Below are 20601 nucleotides of genomic sequence, written 5' to 3' on the forward strand. Positions count from 1 at the left end.
AGAAACTTATTTAGCATCGTGACGGTCTTATTGAAAGTTTCTTTGAACTAAGAACATGTAAATGTAGATATATTTTAAAAAAATAATAATAAAAACACACAATCGTTACCCGACAATAAGAAAACTCATCTCTTGTGAATGTTCTTATTTCTTTCGACCGTAATAATTTGTTTCTATATAATGAAACATATAAGTGGTGAATAGTTATATGACTGTAAAGTTGTTTGTCAATATTTATCAATTTTCGATCTCGCTCAATAATATCCATTCATTCAGTACCCATTCTGTTGAACTATCAAGAAATTTATAAACATTCTTTTTCTTGTATAATTTGTAAGCATGTGTAATTGATCAAGCGTTTTTCGGTTGTTAGACAACTCAAAGGTATATAGATGGATACACAGAAAGATTTGAACAATTTCCTGTTTTGATATTTTTTGAAAATCCTGTAGACAGGAAATTAATTGCAATAAACCATGGGATCAGAGTCATTTCCTTTTTGGCAGCGTTAAAAGCTTTTTGAAATGAGACGTAATGAAGGTTGTGTCATTTGTAATCCCAAGTGAAATGGCAGAGAATTTAATTTTTTAAAAATTAATGTCAGCCAAACAGAGATATAATCTTTAGAGAAAATGTAAAGATACTAGATTATCTAGTTTGATTAACGATTTGTACAAAGTATTTGGTTAAATATGTTACTGTTCATACCGTGTTTGTAAACATATTGCAGAAGATCGATTTTAATTTTAAAAAATCAATCAATCAGAAGAGAAAAAATCTGAGGTAATTTATTAGGTTGCTACGATATATCTGAAGAAAAATGTATATAAAGATATAGATATAAGTATATTTTTTGTTAAGAAATATATGTTTGATGATGAGCGTAATACTATCGTGTCAAATGTCCTCTGTCAGCAGTTTATATAGAGTGAGATACAATATAGCCAAACAAGAAATTAAACTGCATCATATAGCTGTTTCATCCTTCCAGTACTCGTCAGTGATGCTAAAAGTTTGAAGCTTAGGAGCGGACTAAGGTAAATTTAAAGTGATCAAAAGAAAAGTCAAAACCTAGACGGGGAGGTGCAACAGCCCTATAATTGAATTTCGTAATTTTCATACACCAGATAATTTTAGAAGCGTCAGGAACGTGTTTATTTTCTGACCCGTGCCACTATTCGAGTGAATTAAAACGTGGCAAGCAGGTTACGGCAAACCTCGGGGACTTAAAGTCCACAAGCCCCAAATTCTGAAGTCACAGTCTCTCCTGGGTTGAACCAGGTTTTTTCTTTCTACCTTACAAATTCAATCCTCGGATGAACAAGATTATTTTTTTTCCTTTCAAATTCATAGAGTCTCTCCTCGTGTGAATCACTTTATTTTTTCATTTGGAAATTACAGTCTCTCCCCGAGTGAACCAGATATTTATGTTCTTTCAAAGTCATTCATAGCGTCTCCCCTCTAGTAAACAAGGTTTATCTTTCCTTCCAAAGTCGGTCACAGACTCTCTCCTCTGGTGAACCAGGTTTATATTTTCTTTTGAAGCCACAAGGTGTTTCAGCTGAATTTAAAAAATGTCTTTATAGTTTGATCAAATATTATTTAATGCTTCACTTAACGTCATGCGAGAGACGTGAATGGGTACTTTAAGTTAGACTTGTGTTGCTACAGAGTTTTTATTGTGTTTCATTATGTTTTTCACAGTGGATCTAATAAGGACTCTACTGAATGACTTCAGCTAGCTGTTATGGGATTTATAACAGAAATACTTGTTATTATATTCTACTTGCAGGTTGTGAAATCCCATGTGTGGTCTAGTTCGTGCTAGTAGCCCATGTGTGGTCTAGTTCGTGCTAGTAGTCCATGTGTGGTCTAGTTCGTGCTAGTAGTCCATGTGTGGTCTAGTTCGTGCTAGTAGTCCATGTGTGGTCTAGTTCGTGATAGTAGCCCATGTGTGGTCTAGTTCGTGCTAGTAGCCCATGTGTGGTCTAGTTCGTGCTAGTAGTCCATGTGTGGTCTAGTTCGTGCTAGTAGCCCATGTGTGGTCTAGTTCGTGCTAGTAGCCCATGTGTGGTCTAGTTCGTGCTAGTAGCCCATGTGTGGTCTAGTTCGTGCTAGTAGCCCATGTGTGGTCTAGTTCGTGATAGTAGCCCATGTGTGGTCTAGTTCGTGCTAGTAGCCCATGTGTGGTCTAGTTCGTGCTAGTAGCCCATGTGTGGTCTAGTTCGTGCTAGTAGCCCATGTGTGGTCTAGTTCGTGCTAGTAGTCCATGTGTGGTCTAGTTCGTGCTAGTAACCCATGTGTGGTCTAGTTCGTGCTAGTAGCCCATGTGTGGTCTAGTTCGTGCTAGTAGCCCATGTGTGGTCTAGTTCGTGCTAGTAGCCCATGTGTGGTCTAGTTCGTGCTAGTAGCTTATGTGTGGTCTAGTTCGTGCTAGTAGCTTATGTGTGGTCTAGTTCGTGCTAGTAACCCATGTGTGGTCTAGTTCGTGCTAGTAACCCATGTGTGGTCTAGTTCGTGATAGTAGTCCATGTGTATTCTAATTCGTGCTAGTAGCACATGTGTGGTCTAGTTCGTGATAGTAGCTTATGTGTGGTCTATTTCGTGATAGTAGCTTATGTGTGGTCTAGTTCGTGCTAGTAGTCCATGTGTGGTCTAGTTCGTGATAGTAACCCATGTGTAGTCTAGTTCGTGATAGTAGCCCATGTGTGGTCTAGTTCGTGATAGTAGCACATGTGTGGTCTAGTTCGTGATAGTAGCCCATGTGTGGTCTAGTTCGTGCTAGTAGTCCATGTGTGGTCTAGTTCGTGCTAGTAACCCATGTGTGGTCTAGTTCGTGCTAGTAGTCCATGTGTGGTCTAGTTCATGCTAGTAACCCATGTGTGGTCTAGTTCGTGCTAGTAGCTTATGTATGGTCTAGTTCGTGCTAGTAGCACATGTGTAGTCTAGTTCGTGCTAGTAGCTTATGTGTGGTCTAGTTCGTGATAGTAGCCCATGTGTGGTCTAGTTCGTGCTAGTAACCCATGTGTGGTCTAATTCGTGCTAGTAGCTTATGTGTGGTCTAGTTGTGCTAGTAGCACATGTGTGGTCTAGTTTGATAGTAACCCATGTGTGGTCTAGCCCATGTGTGGTCTAGTTCGTGCTAGTAGCCTAGTTCGTGCTAGTAGCACATGTGTGGTCTAGTTCGTGCTAGTAGCCCATGTGTGGTCTAGTTCGTGCTAGTAGCCCATGTGTGGTCTAGTTCGTGCTAGTAGCACATGTGTGGTCTAGTTCGTGCTAGTAGCACATGTGTGGTCTAGTTCGTGATAGTAGCCCATGTGTGGTCTAGTTCGTGCAGTAATCTAGTCTCAGTAACCCATGTGTGGTCTAGTTCGTGCTAGTAACCCATGTGTGGTCTAATTCGTGCTAGTAGCTTATGTGTGGTCTATTTCGTGCTAGTAGCACATGTGTAGTCTAGTTCATGCTAGTAACCCATGTGTGGTCTAGTTCGTGCTAGTAACCCATGTGTGGTCTAATTCGTGCTAGTAGCTCATATATGGTCTATTTCGTGCAAGAAGCCCATGTGTGGTCTATTTCGTGCAAGGAGCTCATGTGTGGTGTAGTTTGTGGTAGAAGCCCATGTGTAGTCTAGTTCGTGATAGTAGCCCATGTGTAGTCTAGTTCGTGATAGTAGCCCATGTGTGGTCTAGTTCGTGCTAGTAGCACATGTGTGGTCTAGTTTGTGCTAGTAGCCCATGTGTGGTCTAGTTCGTGCTAGTAGCACATGTGTGGTCTAATTCGTGCTAGTAGCTTATGTGTGGTCTAGTTCGTGCTAGTAGTCCATATGTGGTCTAGTTCGTGCTAGTAGTCCATATGTGGTCTAGTTCATGCTAGTAGCACATGTGTAGTCTAGTTCGTGCTAGTAGTCCATGTGTGGTCTAGTTCATGCTAGTAACCCATGTGTGGTCTAGTTCGTGCTAGTAGCTTATGTGTGGTCTAGTTCGTGCTAGTAGTCCATGTGTGGTCTAGTTCGTGATAGTAACCCATGTGTAGTCTAGTTCGCGATAGTAGCCCATGTGTGGTTTAGTTCGCGATAGTAACCCATATGTGGTCTAGTTCATGCTAGTAACCCATGTGTAGTCTATTTCGTGCAAGGAGCTCATGTGTGGTGTAGTTTGTGGTAGAAGCCCATGTGTGGTGTAGTTTGTGGTAAAGGCCCATGTGTAGTCTAGTTCGTGATAGTAGCCCATGTGTGGTCTAGTTCGTGATAGTAGCCAATGTGTGGTCTAATTCGTGATAGTAACCCATGTGTGGTCTAGTTTGGGCTAGTAGTCCATGTGTAGTCTAGTTCGTGATAGTAGGACATGTGTAGTCTAGTTCATGCTAGTAGCTCATATATGGTCTATTTCGTGCAAGAAGCCCATGTGTGGTCTATTTCGTGCAAGAAACCCACGTGTGGCGTAGTTTGTGGTCAAGCCCATGTGTGGTCTGTTTGTGGTAGAAGCCCGTGTGTTGTGTAGTTTGTGGTAGAAGCCCATGTGTGGCGTAGTTTGTGGTAGAAACCCATGTGTGGCGTAGTTTGTGGTAGAAGCCCATGTGTGGCGTAGTTTGTGGTAGAAGCCCATGTGTGGCGTAGTTTGTGGTAGAAGCCCATGTGTGGTCTGTTTGTGGTAGAAGCCCATGTGTTGTGTAGTTTGTGGTAGAAGCTCATGTGTGGCGTAGTTTGTGGTAGAAACCCATGTGTGGCGTAGTTTGTGGTAGAAGCCCATGTGTGGCGTAGTTTGTGGTAGAAGCCCATGTGTGGCGTAGTTTGTGGTAGAAGCCCATGTGTGGTCTGTTTGTGGTAGAAGCCCATGTGTGGCGTAGTTTGTGGTAGAAGCCCATGTGTGGCGTAGTTTGTGGTAGAAGCCCATGTGTTGTATGTTTGTGGTAGAAGCCCATGTGTGGCGTAGTTTGTGGTAGAAGCCCATGTGTGGCGTAGTTTGTGGTAGAAGCCCATGTGTGGTCTGTTTGTGGTAGAAGCCCATGTGTGGCGTAGTTTCTGGTAGAAGCCCATGTGTGGTCTGTTTGTGGTAGAAGCCCGTGTGTGGTCTGTTTGTGGTAGAAGCCCATGTGTGGTCTGTTTGTGGTAGAAGCCCGTGTGTGGTCTGTTTGTGGTAGAAGCCCATGTGTGGTCTGTTTGTGGTAGAAGCCCATGTGTGGTCTGTTTGTGGTAGACGCCCGTGTGTGGTCTGTTTGTGGTAGAAGCCCATGTGTGGTCTGTTTGTGGCAGAAGCCCATGTGTGGTCTGTTTGTGGTAGAAGCTCATGTGTGGTCTGTTCGTGGTAGAAGTCCATGTGTGGTCTGTTTGTGGTAGAAGCCCATGTGTGGTCTGTTTGTGGTAGAAGCCCATGTGTGGTCTGTTTGTCGTAGAAGCCCTATGTGGTCTGTTTGTGGTAGAAGCCCATGTGTGGTCTGTTTGTGGTAGAAGCCCATGTGTGGTCTGTTTGTGGTAGAAGCCCATGTGTAATCTGTTTGTGGTAGAAGCCCGTGTGTGGTCTGTTTGTGGTAGAAGCCCATGTGTGGTCTGTTTGTGGTAGAAGCCCGTGTGTGGTCTGTTTGTGGTAGAAGCCCGTGTGTGGTCTGTTTGTGGTAGAAGCCCGTGTGTGGTCTGTTTGTGGTAGAAGCCCGTGTGTGGTCTGTTTGTGGTAGAAGCCCGTGTGTGGTCTGTTTGTGGTAGAAGCCCGTGTGTGGTCTGTTTGTGGTAGAAGCCCATGTGTGGTCTGTTTGTGGTAGAAGCCCATGTGTGGTCTGTTTGTGGTAGAAGCCCATGTGTGGTCTGTTTGTGGTAGAAGCCCATGTGTGGTCTGTTTGTGGTAGAAGCCCATGTGTGGTCTGTTTGTGGTAGAAGCCCATGTGTGGTCTGTTTGTGGTAGAAGCCCATGTGTGGTCTGTTTGTGGTAGAAGCCCATGTGTGGTCTGTTTGTGGTAGAAGCCCATGTGTGGTCTGTTTGTGGTAGAAGCCCATGTGTGGTCTGTTTGTGGTAGAAGCCCATGTGTGGTCTGTTTGTGGTAGAAGCCCATGTGTGGTCTGTTTGTGGTAGAAGCCCGTGTGTGGTCTGTTTGTGGTAGAAGCCCGTGTGTGGTCTGTTTGTGGTAGAAGCCCATGTGTGGTCTGTTTGTGGTAGAAGCCCGTGTGTGGTCTGTTTGTGGTAGAAGCCCATGTGTGGTCTGTTTGTGGTAGAAGCCCATGTGTGGTCTGTTTGTAGTAGAAGCCCATGTGTGGTCTGTTTGTGGTAGAAGCCCATGTGTGGTCTGTTTGTGGTAGAAGCCCATGTGTGGTCTGTTTGTGGTAGAAGCCCATGTGTGGCGTAGTTTCTGGTAGAAGCCCATGTGTGGTCTGTTTGTGGTAGAAGCCCATGTGTGGCGTAGTTTGTGGTAGAAGCCCATGTGTGGCGTAGTTTGTGGTAGAAGCCCATGTGTTGTATGTTTGTGGTAGAAGCCCATGTGTGGCGTAGTTTGTGGTAGAAGCCCATGTGTGGCGTAGTTTGTGGTAGAAGCCCATGTGTGGCGTAGTTGGTGGTAGAAGCCCGTGTGTGGTCTGTTTGTGGTAGAAACCCATGTGTGGTCTGTTTGTGGTAGAAGCCCATGTGTGGTCTGTTTGTGGTAGAAGCCCATGCGTGGTCTGTTTGTGGTAGAAGCCCATGTGTGGTCTGTTTGTGGTAGAAGCCCATGTGTGGTCTGTTTGTGGTAGAAGCCCATGTGTGGTCTGTTTGTGGTAGAGATTATATCTATCGATATTTCTATAATAAATCAGATTATTTTTAGTTCTAAGTAATCAAGCTTTGGGCATTACGTCACAGATAATGCTTGGTTATTTTTTCAGTTAAACAACGGTCTAAACGAGTTTATATATATATATTCATGGCTGGGTGAAAAATGCAACTCTGCTAATTCAAACACTTTGAACAACTAATATCTATTTTTTTTTATTTCTAATGAAAAATTATTCTAAGATGGCGTCTGATATTTTCAACAGAAACAAAAATGGAATTTCGTCGAGGCAATCACGTAAGCGTTGTGTATTTGTATAATAATGGACGAAAACAACCCCACCCGTACCACAACGAAAGTATCCATGTAACAGATAGTTACCAGTGTGAAGTTAGATAGGTTGAATTTTACATTTGTTAAAGCTGGCGTTGATGTATTGATCGTATGATGGTTAATATACCGGACATTAATCTCAGTTCTCTCCACATGGGAAACGTTAGTTTGTGAAGACTTCTTCACTGTTGGAAACTATCCCGAATCAGTTCTACCGATAACGGGTTCTGTAAGGATATTCATCGTTTCAATTTCAATGAACTGAATTGTCATTGACAACCCATTTGTTTGCTGGTGTGAGTGGTCCATCCTTGATGTTACGGTGTGCTTTATAACCACCCACGTGCTATTGATACGTGTTTAAATCATGGATACATGTTTACAGAAATAGGTTTTCATGCTGGTATCTTTTGTTTGGTGGGGGGGGGGTGTTATTTTTGTCTTTCCGGTTTTTTTGGGGGGGGGGTTGTTTTGTTTTTTTGTTTGTTTTTTGTTTTGTTTTCAAAATGAAACAAAAGAATATCTATAAGCGATAATTAACAATTCCATGTATTACCTATTCATTTTTTATTAATGAAGTACTGGAATTACAGCATGCCTGTCCCTTAACTTTAAAGTCGTGAGTGTATATCTCGGAATTACAATTCCGATTCTTCATTAAGTGGATTATCATTAAGTAGAAAATGGAAAACAAAATACTTCAGTTGTGTATTTGTAACTACATTTAAAAAGAACACCTCCATTTAACATCAAATTGACGTCATTATAACAAGTAACAATAAACACCCAGTTGGTCTAAGAATACCTTCCTGCAAAAACAATCTTATCATTAACTGGCAGCAGATTAAACCGGATTGAACCCATCCTTTCACACACCGTTGAGCTGTTCCATATTTGACCTTGTTACGACCCGTTAATTGGTCAAACTTCGTCTGTATGGGTAATGATGTCTGTGGGGTGGATGCTAATTAGTAACGACAGTGTTTTTTTATACCCAGCATAACTAACAACATGCTTGAGCAGCCTCCTAGAGAGATATGCCATTAACAGTTTCGTTATCTGTAGGCTGCTTATTCTGTATTAGACGTATTTATTGCAGAAGCAGGCTGCACGTTTTAATCTGTTAAGAGAAATTTCAAATGTTTCATTTATTTCAATCATTCGAAATGATATCAATATTATTGATTAATAGTTTATTGAGATCGATAAATTGATCAGTTTGTGGAGAAAAAAATCAATGTATCTTTATTTATCTAAATATACTATTTTTGGACCAATGATAGCTTCCTTCGGTTGAAAATTTTTATAGTGATTCTAGGTAGTTGACCTTATTAAATGAATGGAATTTCTAATAAATTTTGTAGGCAATGTTCTTACGGAATGAAAACGTTAAATAGGTACCAACAGTATAGCTTACTAAGGACTAAACATTCTATCTCTGAAGTATGTGTGATTAAAAAACTCCATATTTGTATCTTTATCAAAGATGAAATTTTACAATTTTAAACAGATTTACCTTTCCGGAACTATTGGTCTAATTTTACCATGTTATACAGATTTACCTTTCCGGAACACTTGATCTAATTTTACCATGTTACACAGATTTACCTTTCCGGAACACTTGTTCTAATTTTACCATGTTACACAGGTTTCCCTAATTTTCCAAGTTACACTACCTTGAACACTTGATCTAATTTTACCATGTTACACAGATTTACCTTTCCGGAACACTTGTTCTAATTTTACCATGTTACACATATTTACCTTTCCGGAACACTTGTTCTAATTTTACCATGTTACACAGATTTCCCTTTCCGGAACTCTTGGTCTAATTTTCCATGTTACACAGATTTCTCTTCCCGGAACACTTGATCTAATTTTACCATGTTACACAGATTTCCCTTCCCGGAACACTTGATCTAATTTTACTATGTTACACAGGTTTACCTTTCCAGAACTCTTGGTCTAATTTTACCATGTTACACAGATTTACCTTTCCGGAACTATTGGTCTAATTTTACCATGTTATACAGGTTTACCTTTCCGGAACGCTTGATCTTATTTTACCATGTTACACAGATTTATCTTTCCGGAACTCTTGGTCTAATTTTACCATGTTACACAGATTTCTTTGAACTCTTAATTTTACCAGTCTAATTTTACCATGTTACACAGATTCCCCTTTCCGGAACACTTGATCTTATTTTACCATGTTACACAGATTTCCCTTTCCGGAACAATTGGTCTAATCTTACCTTATTGTTCTATTGTACATATTTTAGCTTGTTCCATCGATTATAAATCTGAATGACAGCTTTGTTATCATGTCGGAAGTCCTGTGAATGTTTTATTTATCACAATGTTTTCATTTTTTTTAAATAGGATAATAGTGAACGCAGGCATTTCTGCCTCTGTATTCACATCAATACAATATATTATTAATATAAACATAAAATTAGACTAGATAGAAGACGCTGTATGATCGTACTTCAGTTCAAGATCTTTCCAGAAATCGTCTAGGTGTTTTTCAAAATCATGAACGTTAAGTGATGAAATTGCCCATTGAGGAAGACTATTTCAAGTATCAATTATTCTTTGAGTAAAATAATGTTTACTGTATTGAAAAAAAAAAGAGGAAAGAAGTCTCGCGAATTTGTTAATTTTGATTTTAAGGAAGTGAATAGGGAAAACCTTGCAACTTTATAAATATGTTTTGATAGAAAACAGAAATAATGGACCGATAAATTATGACGAAATTTCGGGAATATTTAATTCTTATCTAAAGGTATGACATATAACTCAATGCCATCTTTAAAGTCATCTAATCGGTGGTATATACTGATGGTGAAATGGTACATAGACCAGCTAGTTTTTCTGTACTATATTTAAACAAAAGAAGTCACGGAGTTCAATCAAATTAAACCGTCTGACTAATGTCATACGTTCAGGCAAGTAAACATAAACATAAAAAGGTAGATTAATTTGATTAAACAGAGGGATTCATATCAGTATAGTTATGACTTTACACAAAATATAGCCCTAAGCGGGACTTAACGCCAACACATGTTTGTTTTTGTTTTTCGTTGATTTCTAAAAACAAGGGCAAATCTAGCAAAACTTTACTGTAAACTTACTTTGCTGGTTTCGCATTATTTCTGTCAACATTGAATGATTGAAAAAATACCAAATGTTTTAAATGGTTTCAATGTTTTCATATCCACTTCTATCACAAGAGGTGGGGTTATTCAACTCCACGGGGCATCGATGAATCATTTCTATAATTGTGTAAACATGTCACTTTAGCGTGTTTTGATTGGCTTAAAGACTGAATGAACTTTGACAAACTCCTGGAAAATGGAATACCCAATCAGCGATTGATGATTGTTTTCTTTCTTATTGAATTTTTATCCTTTCTTTCTTTCATTTTTTTTTTTTTTTTTACTTTTTTTAAAATTAAAAATTGCTTTGAAGATAACAAATTAAATTATATCAAAATAAACTTGTAGTGATTGTGATGAGTTATAATATATTTATTTCTTATTGAATTTTTAAATAGCCATATTTCACATTATTACGCTCCAATTGTTGACATAGGCAAAACAGAAGTGGGTACAGAACAGGTCAATTCAACTTCAAAATCGCTTCTTTAATGTTGTAGAAACAGGTCACACATTAAAACCTGTGTTATGTTTCGTAACTTTTGAAAATAATAATTTCATTCGAGTTAAAGAAATACGAAATACCTCAACCAATCGCTGTGTGTCCTTTATTTATATGTTTACATATCTTATTTGAAATACTGATTTTCGTAAGTAAACAAATATGTCCCGGATGTAACTACGAAAACATCATTACATGCAACATTTATGAAGGTAACAGTATTTTCTTACTTCAAATTAATCAATCTTTTCCAAATGTTTTACAGCTGCATATCTACGTGACAAGTGACAGACGATCTCATCTGCCCATCATCGAAAATATGCCAGCTTCGAATCAGTCATTTCTGAGGCCTGCTGGGTTGGGAGAGGACCGACCTATTATCCAGATTGTACCAGAAATAATGATTTTAGGAACAATATGGTGCCTTAGTATCATCGGGAATCTGCTAGTCTGCATTGTGATTTACAGAAGTCGGCGTGTGCAGTCTACCACTAATTACTTTGTGATTACTTGCGCATGCGCCGACCTAGTTTTCGTATGTGTTGTTATACCGTTGATTTGCGGAAGAATCATAATGAATGAATGGCTTTTCGGAGACTTTTTGTGTAGATGTGTGCGGTTTGTACAGTCTGTTTTCCCCAGTGTCACCCTGTATATTCTCGCGTCTATCGCTATAGATCGATACTATACAATTATCTATCCTCTTAGTTTTAAAGTGACCAGAGAAATCGCCAAGAGAATGATTATCATATCCTGTCTAGTGGCATGTCTATTGTCCAGCTTTAGCTTCTATTTCTATCATGAGGTAGTGATAATGAGTAACGCCAATACGTCAAAGAGTGTCTGTCCGACGTACGTAAATCCGCAGTATGCTGTAGGCGCGGGGTTCAGTATAAGTTTTGTGATACTACAATATGTGATTCCTGTAATGATGATTGGATTCATTTACTCGCGGTTAGTACGATTTATATGGAGGTCTGGTGAATATTGCTTACGGTTCAAAAGAACAACGAACAGCGTGCCTAGAACGAAAGTGAAGATGCTGAAAATGTTGATATTTATGACAATCGTTACCATGGTGCTATTTCTTCCTTCTTTTATCTTTACGTTATGGGTTGCCATGCGTTCACCGGAAATAATGAATCCGACTATTTTTATAGTGTGTCTAATTTTACTTCTCTTTGCAACAGTTGCCAAACCTTTGATATACACGTGCTACAACTCTAACTTCCGGCGTGGCTGTAAGGAAGTGTTTTGTATGTCCAGTTCTCGTTGTTATCGTAGCAGCACATACGTAATCACGACAGCCTCAGCATTAAGTAAGAAAAATCATGTAGGAGTTATGAAAGGTAGTTCTGACAGAAATTCTCCGACTAAAGCCTTTGACAGATCTATCCAGGAAGACAAGAATATTTGGCCTATTCATAGCGGCATGCCTACGACCTATCTCTGATCTAACTTTTCTTATTATCATTTATTTTTTAACTGTTAGGATGCGACACTACTGAATTGTGTCCTTTATTAACATAGGTGAAATAAAAAGTATTAATGTTTTGATACATGTTCATTCTGGTACTTTTTACGTACAAATCCTGTCTAAGCCGTTTTTGCCATAAATGATGATTTGGATAAAATTTGTACTCTTTATTGCATTTCATTAACTTACCTCAAAAGATACACACATATATATAAAGATAACATCGATCACAAACACGTTCCCTTTGTAATTGTTTTTCTAATACTGCCCCGGATGGTAAACGGTTACCTGTTTGTTAGTTTAAATGAGTGGCTGTACTGTTCTATGACGACTTCTTATATACAACACAATTTAAAACAATATAAACAGACATGTTGTTGAAGGCATCAGATGTTTACATTTTACCTAACTTGAATTTCCATTTATGAATAGCAACTCCCCTGCATAACTAACCTATGATGTTTACATGTCATAGTTGATTCAATATTCAAGGGCATGTTCCCATTATCACTATTTTCGTGTGAGAAGTCGTCAACTGACGGAATAACTTGAAATATAGGGTTTCAAAAGATGCAGGTTGATGAAAATCTTAAAAAAGTATTACGGTCGTCATGGTAATACAATTAAGAAACAGTATATTACTTTATGCGATATGAAGCTGGACGTGTTTGATGCTCGTTAGTTTGTCTGTTGATTCCGCTGTTGTACACCTCGTTCTCATGATTTACCAAGATTTACATGGCGGATTTCGTCGATGAAGCGGATGACTGCTTACTCTTCCGGAACATCTGGTCTTATTCTCCTCACTTTTTCAAGAGTCTCCGTACAAATCGTTATTTTGTTAACAATTCGCCGTAGTTGAAGTGAATTTGAATTTGGATTATGATATGTTAATAATGGTGGTTTTATCTTGTTTTTTTTTTTTCCAATGTTACCCATCTCTGTATATGTAAAGGTTACCACAGAGATCGGGATAATTCCTCTGTTCACAACATGTTAGAGTTATATTCTTTGTTATTGTATAAGTACTATTGGACGATTGTTGATATCTATATTTCCGTATTGAATGACACGTATTTGGATAACTTCGGGTTCGACAGTTAAATCCCGATGTAAGCATACGAGCTTAAATGATTTTTCATTTCATAAGAGACTTTATAAATGCGACGAGTCAAAAATTGAAAGTTTGAAACGAGTTTCATAAGATTTTACATGACATGCAAACTTTGAGATACTTTTATCACATGAGTCCAGTAAGTATGTTTTGACCATTCTAAAGTAAAAATTCATAAAGCCATTTTCCATATCATGACATCACATAAGACTAATGACTGGCGCATCCAATGACCCTGCGTTTTCCCTGCGCCCAGCTGTTTAAAAGAAAGACAATCACATATATATGTTCATATTACAACAAGTTTAATTTCTGTTTGTTATTTCAAATTATTCCATACAAAGTATTGAAATTAAGAACTTCTGCTAGAGCACTAGTTTGATGTCTATACAAAGTTTTGAGTAATGGGTAATTACCTGGAGTTTGTAATTTGGCCAATCTGTTTTCGTGTTAACAGAAAAAGTATTTAAATGGTGAACTTCCACCATAGCAGAAGATACTAATAGCCTAGTAAGTGTAAAAAGTTGTGAGCAATTATCTTGAATGGTTTCAGAGGGTCGGCCCAGAAAAACTGAAATTTGTGATGAGGGTCATCGGTTTCAATGGTAACAGTAAATGTATTAATAAAGTTTTTGACAACATATCTTGACTATAAACATTGTTTAAAAAAGTCTTAAAAATAAATGTACAAGAGTTTCCCTTTCAGAGACACATATATTGTTGAGAGGACTATCATTCGTCTTTGCTATAAAAACTTTTGCAATCAAAATATGGTGAAAGGCAACATAGTTTTAGTCGGATTTGTAAAGGCGGTGGTTATATGTTTAACAAGTCTGCATTATTAACATCAGAATGTTCTCTACCATCGTTTTCTTTTCTCTTTGCTATTGAATTTTTCGTTCTGTTAATTAACAAATCATAAAATGCTTTATACACCTCAGTTTTTTTAAGCAATGTTGACTTGTGTTTGATAGCAGAAAGAGGGCAAAGTTATAAACACTGTTACTACTATTCTGTTATACATGGTAATTCAGAAAATCAATATAAATATATATGTTTAAATGAAATCCAAAAGTCACAATATATTACATAAAATGCATTTTTCTGGAAAAAAAACACTCACCACAAATAGTTATCTTATCATCGTGCATTTTAAGTGTCTGCTGGAAAATTTCTAAACATTCAAATACTTGATAATAATTAATTTCAAACAGTTATCGAAAGAATATCCACATCTTGTATACTTAATATAATTAGGAGACAGGACAGGTTTTTCGTCAAATCGGGACCTTTCGGCTGCGTCCGTGTTAGAAACCATGTCTTATGGAAAGGTTCCCGAAGATTAAACCGGAAATCATGTACATCGGTGCACAATCGTGCTCATATCGTGAATGGTTAAAATTGTAATTTTTCAACGAGATATTCGTTATATGCGTTTGTTTAAAACCATTGAAGTATATTTTTGTTAAATCCATTTGAATTATTTAATACTTTAAATATGATTTCATTTCCACATGAGAGCTTAAAACGATATAAAATCATGTTTATCCATCCCACGGGTCGGCAGTTTTCATTGCGTGCTGCGGTAAGTGTATTGTGGGTCATAAAGTTCCAGCCACACTTCCGTTTAAAGTTGATCGTATGGGCAGTTTGTTGGAATTGAATAACCACACACACAATACCAAAAAGCGCTCGCTGCCCTCGCTATGATATTTCGAACATTGCCTCTCCGTGTGATATATCTCTCACTGTCATATTAAAGTGTTGGTTCACACACTGTCATATTGAAGTGTTGGTTCACACACTGTCATATTTAAGTGTTGGTTCACACATTGTCATATCGAAGTGTTCATTCACATACTGTCATATTGAAGTGTTGGTTCACACACTGTCATATTGAAGTGTTGGTTCACACACTGTCATAACGAAGTATTGGTTCACATACTTTCATATCGAAGTGTTAGTTCACACACACTGTCATATTAAAGTGTTGGTTCAAATACTTTCATATCGAAGTGTTAGTTCACACACACTGTCATATTAAAGTGTTGGTTCACACACTGTCATATTAAAGTGTTGGTTAAAATACCTTCATATCGAAGTGTTGGTTTACACACACTGTCATATTAAAGTGTTGGTTCACACACTGTCATATTAAAGTGTTGGTTAAAATACCTTCATATCGAAGTGTTGGTTCACACACTGTCATATTAAAGTGTTGGTTCACACACTGTCATATTAAAGTGTTGGTTCACACACATATTTAATACACTGTCATATCGAAGTGTGTTGAAGTGTTTACACACACTGTCATATTGAAGTGTTGGTTCACACACTGTCATATTAAAGTGTTGGTTAAAATACCTTCATATCGAAGTGTTGGTTCACACACTGTCATATTAAAGTGTTGGTTCACACACTGTCATATTAAAGTGTTGGTTAAAATACCTTCATATCGAAGTGTTGGTTCACACACTGTCATATTAAAGTGTTGGTTCACACACTGTCATATCGAAGTATTGGTTCACATACTTTCATATTAAAGTGTTGGTTCACACACTGTCATATTGAAGTGTTGGTTCACACACTGTCATTTCTAAGTGTTGGTTCACATACTTTCATATCGAAGTGTTGGTTCACACACACTGTCATATTAAAGTGTTGGTTCACACACTGTCATATCGAAGTATTGGTTCACATACTTTCATATCGAAGTGTTGGTTCACACACTGTCATATTAAAGTGTTGGTTCACACACTGTCATATTAAAGTGTTGGTTCATATCGAAGTATTGGTTCACATACTTTCATATTAAAGTGTTGGTTCACACACTGTCATATCGAAGTGTTGGTTCACACACTGTCATATTAAAGTGTTGGTTAAAATACCTTCATATCGAAGTGTTGGTTTACACACTTTCATATTAAAGTGTTGGTTCACACACTGTCATATTGAAGTGTTGGTTCACACACTGTCATATTGAAGTGTTGGTTCACACACTGTCATTTCTAAGTGTTGGTTCACACACACTGTCATATCGAAGTGTTGGTTAAGACACTGTCATATTGAAGTGTTGGTTCACACACTGTCATATTAAAGTGTTGGTTCACACACTGTCATTTCTAAGTGTTGGTTAAGACACTGTCATATTAAAGTGTGCATTTCCGTCCATTTTTTCAAATTTTACGTTATAACATTCACAAACTGTTGTATCCCCGATACTTCCGACGTATTTTCTATAGTGTCCAGTTTCCTGTTTATATAAAGACCTCAACTTATGAGAGTAAATATAGGTATACGTTCAGGTTGAGTACCACCTGCCGGGCATACGACAGACATTTATGGAACAACTGTCTATATACAGCAGGCCTCAATAGAACGTAGCATTAATTTTCTGTCAATATGGTACGCCTTTCTACATCCCCACGCCAGCGTGATGCAGAGTTTACATTCTTAATATCACAACCAGATTATTGAAGTAGTATGTAATTAACAGATAATATAGGCAAGAGTAACACAAAAATACAGGCATGGTGACAAAATCAACTTTCCATGTATTGAAGGAGAAATATTAAACAAATGCCTGTTGTCTTTTTCCTCGTCGGAAATTCAACACGTGTCATAAAATCAATCAACATTTTTACATGTACAATATCATAATTAATAAAAACAAATCAGAATTTAGCAATTCTTCATCAGTTTCTCTGCAATGAATTAATATCTTAAAAGTAATATGATAATGTTTTCCTGCTTTACTCATTTTGGTGTTGATGCGTTTTTAGAATTTATGTTTTTTTGTTTTTTTGTTTTTGTTGTTGTTTTTGATATGCTCCTTTAACAAACAATAAGTTTCTCACCATCTGAAATGCTCAGTTATGTTTGGTATGTTAATATGATGTTTTAAATCATTACATGGTATGATAGTAAAAAATGATAAAAAATACGTATAACATGTATACACTGGTGTATTGTTGTATATATAAACTACAGGTCGTACATAGATACAATGGTGTATTGTTATATATATAAACTACAGGTCGTACATGGATACACTGGTGTATATATAAACTACAGGTCGTACATGGACACACTGGTGTATTGTTGTATATATAAACTACAGGTCGTACATGGATACACTGGTGTATTGTTGTATATATAAACTACAGGTCGTACATGGATACACTGGTGTATTGTTGTATATATAAACTACAGGTCGTACATGGATACACTGGTGTATATATAAACAACAGGTCGTACATGGATACACTGGTGTATTGTTGTATATATAAACTACAGGTCGTACATGGATACACTGGTGTATATATAAACAACAGGTAGTACATGGATACACTGGTGTATATATAAACTACAGGTCGTACATAGATACATTGGTGTATATATAAACTACAGGTCGTACATGGATACACTGGTGTATATATAAACTACAGGTCGTACATAGATACACTGGTGTATTGTTGTATATATAAACTACAGTTAGTACATGGATACACTGGTGTATATATAAACTACAGGTCGTACATGGATACACTGGTGTATATATAAACTACAGGTCGTACATGGATACACTGGTGTATTGTTGTATATATAAACTACAGGTCGTACATGGATACACTGGTGTATATATAAACTACAGGTCGTACATGGATACACTGGTGTATATATAAACTACAGGTCGTACATGGATACACTGGTGTATATATAAACTACAGGTCGTACATGGATACACTGGTGTATATAGAAACTACAGTCGTACATGGATACACTGGTGTATATATAAACTACAGGTCGTACATGGATACACTGGTGTATATATAAACTACAGGTCGTACATGGATACACTGGTGTATTGTTGTATATATAAACTACAGGTCGTACATGGATACACTGGTGTACTGGTGTATATATAAACTACAGTCGTACATGGATACACTGGTGTATATATAAACTACAGTCGTACATGGATACACTGGTGTATATATAAACTACAGGTCGTACATGGATACACCGGTGTATATATAAACTACAGGTCGTACATGGATACACTGGTGTATTGTTGTATATAAAAACTACAGGTCGTACAAGGATACATTGGTGTATATATAAACTACAGGTCGTACATGGATACACCGGTGTATATATAAACTACAGGTCGTACATGGATACACTGGTGTATATATAAACTACAGTCGTACATGGATACACTGGTGTATATATAAACTACAGGTCGTACATGGATACACTGGTGTATTGTTGTATATATAAACTACAGGTCGTACATGGATACACTGGTGTATATATAAACTACAGGTCGTACATGGATACACTGGTGTATATATAAACTACAGGTCGTACATGGATACACCGGTGTATATATAAACTACAGGTCGTACATGGATACACTGGTGTATTGTTGTATATATAAACTACAGGTCGTACATGGATACACTGGTGTATATATAAACTACAGGTCGTACATGGATACACTGGTGTATATATAAACTACAGGTCGTACATGGATACACCGGTGTATATATAAACTACAGGTCGTACATGGATACACTGGTGTATTGTTGTATATATAAACTACAGGTCGTACATGGATACACTGGTGTATATATAAACTACAGGTCGTACATGGATACACTGGTGTATATATAAACTACAGGTCGTACATGGATACACTGGTGTATATATAAACTACAGGTCGTACATGGATACACTGGTGTATATATAAACTACAGGTCGTACATGGATACACTGGTGTATATATAAACTACAGGTCGTACATGGATACACTGGTGTATATATACTACAGGTCGTACATGGATACACTGGTGGTCGTACATGGATACACTGGTGTATATATAAACTACAGGTCGTACATGGATACACTGGTGTATATATAAACTACAGGTCGTACATGGATACACTGGTGTATTGTTGTATATATAAACTACAGGTCGTACATGGATACACTGGTGTATATATAAACTACAGGTCTTACAAGGATACATTGTTGTATATATAAACTACAGGTCGTACATGGATACACTGGTGTATATATAAACTACAGGTCGTACATGGATACACTGGTGTATATATAAACTACAGGTAGTACATGGATACACTGGTGTATATATAAACTGCAGGTCGTACATGGATACACTGGTGTATATATAAACTACAGGTCGTACATGGATACACTGGTGTATTGTTGTATATATAAACTACAGGTCGTACATGGATACACTGGTGTATATATAAACTACAGGTCGTACATGGACACACTGGTGTATATATAAACTACAGGTCGTACATGGATACACTGGTGTATATATAAACTACAGGTCGTACATAGATACACTGGTGTATATATAAACTACAGGTAGTACATGGATACACTGGTGTATATATAAACTACAGGTCGTACATGGATACACTGGTGTATATATAAACTACAGGTCGTACATGGATACACTGGTGTATATATAAACTACAGGTCGTACATGGATACACTGGTGTATTGTTGTATATATAAACTACAGGTCGTACATAGATACACTGGTGTATATATAAACTACAGGTCGTACATGGATACACTGGTGTATATATAAACTACAGGTCGTACATGGATACACTGGTGTATTGTTGTATATATAAACTACAGGTCGTACATGGATACACTTGTGTATATATAAACTACAGGTCGTACATGGATACACTGGTGTATATATAAACTACAGGTCGTACATGGACACACTGGTGTATTGTTGTATATATAAACTACAGGTCGTACATGGATACACCGGTGTATATATAAACTACAGGTCGTACATGGATACACTGGTGTATATAGAAACTACAGTCGTACATGGATACACTGGTGTATATATAAACTACAGGTCGTACATGGATACACTGGTGCATACACAAGATGAGTATGGATTGGAAATGAAGCGTTATTTACAGGTAAATATCTTATGGATCCGTTGTTGTTTATTAATTAAGGAACATGACATTACTTGACATATATTTGGTCGACTATGATGCACATGTCATGGGTTATCGATCAAGACGCTTCTTCCGAAACACCTGGTCTTATTCTCAGTCCACACTTTCAAGGGTCTCCCTGCATATCTTTCTTTTGCCGATATTTTGCACATGTTCGTTGAATTTGAGTCGATTTAAGATTCTGTTTGTACTTCCATTGATGATATAGAATGCCAAAGAAAGTTATTTTGCCTGCAGGTTTTGTAACAGAGAT

At 37.6% G+C, this 20601-nt stretch overlaps 1 protein-coding gene across 1 annotated transcript; it reads left to right on the forward strand.

Moving 5' to 3' along the window:
- The first annotated feature begins 11044 nt into the window (after positions 1-11044).
- Positions 11045-12178, forward strand: LOC132548409 (probable G-protein coupled receptor 19). Its single transcript, XM_060212274.1, has one exon. The coding sequence runs from the start codon at positions 11045-11047 to the stop codon at positions 12176-12178; it is 1134 nt and encodes a 377-aa protein (XP_060068257.1).
- Positions 12179-20601: the final 8423 nt, after the last annotated feature.

This window comes from Ylistrum balloti, unplaced genomic scaffold (assembly GCF_031769215.1).
Source record: "Ylistrum balloti isolate Yb309-2 unplaced genomic scaffold, AGI_CSIRO_Ybal_v1 Utg370010, whole genome shotgun sequence".
Taxonomy (NCBI): domain Eukaryota; kingdom Metazoa; phylum Mollusca; class Bivalvia; order Pectinida; family Pectinidae; genus Ylistrum; species Ylistrum balloti.

Coding starts and splice junctions, on each gene's coding strand:
- LOC132548409 (XM_060212274.1), top strand. CDS start 11,045: ATGCCAGCTTCGAATCAGTCATTTCTGAGGCCTGCTGGGTTGGGAGAG.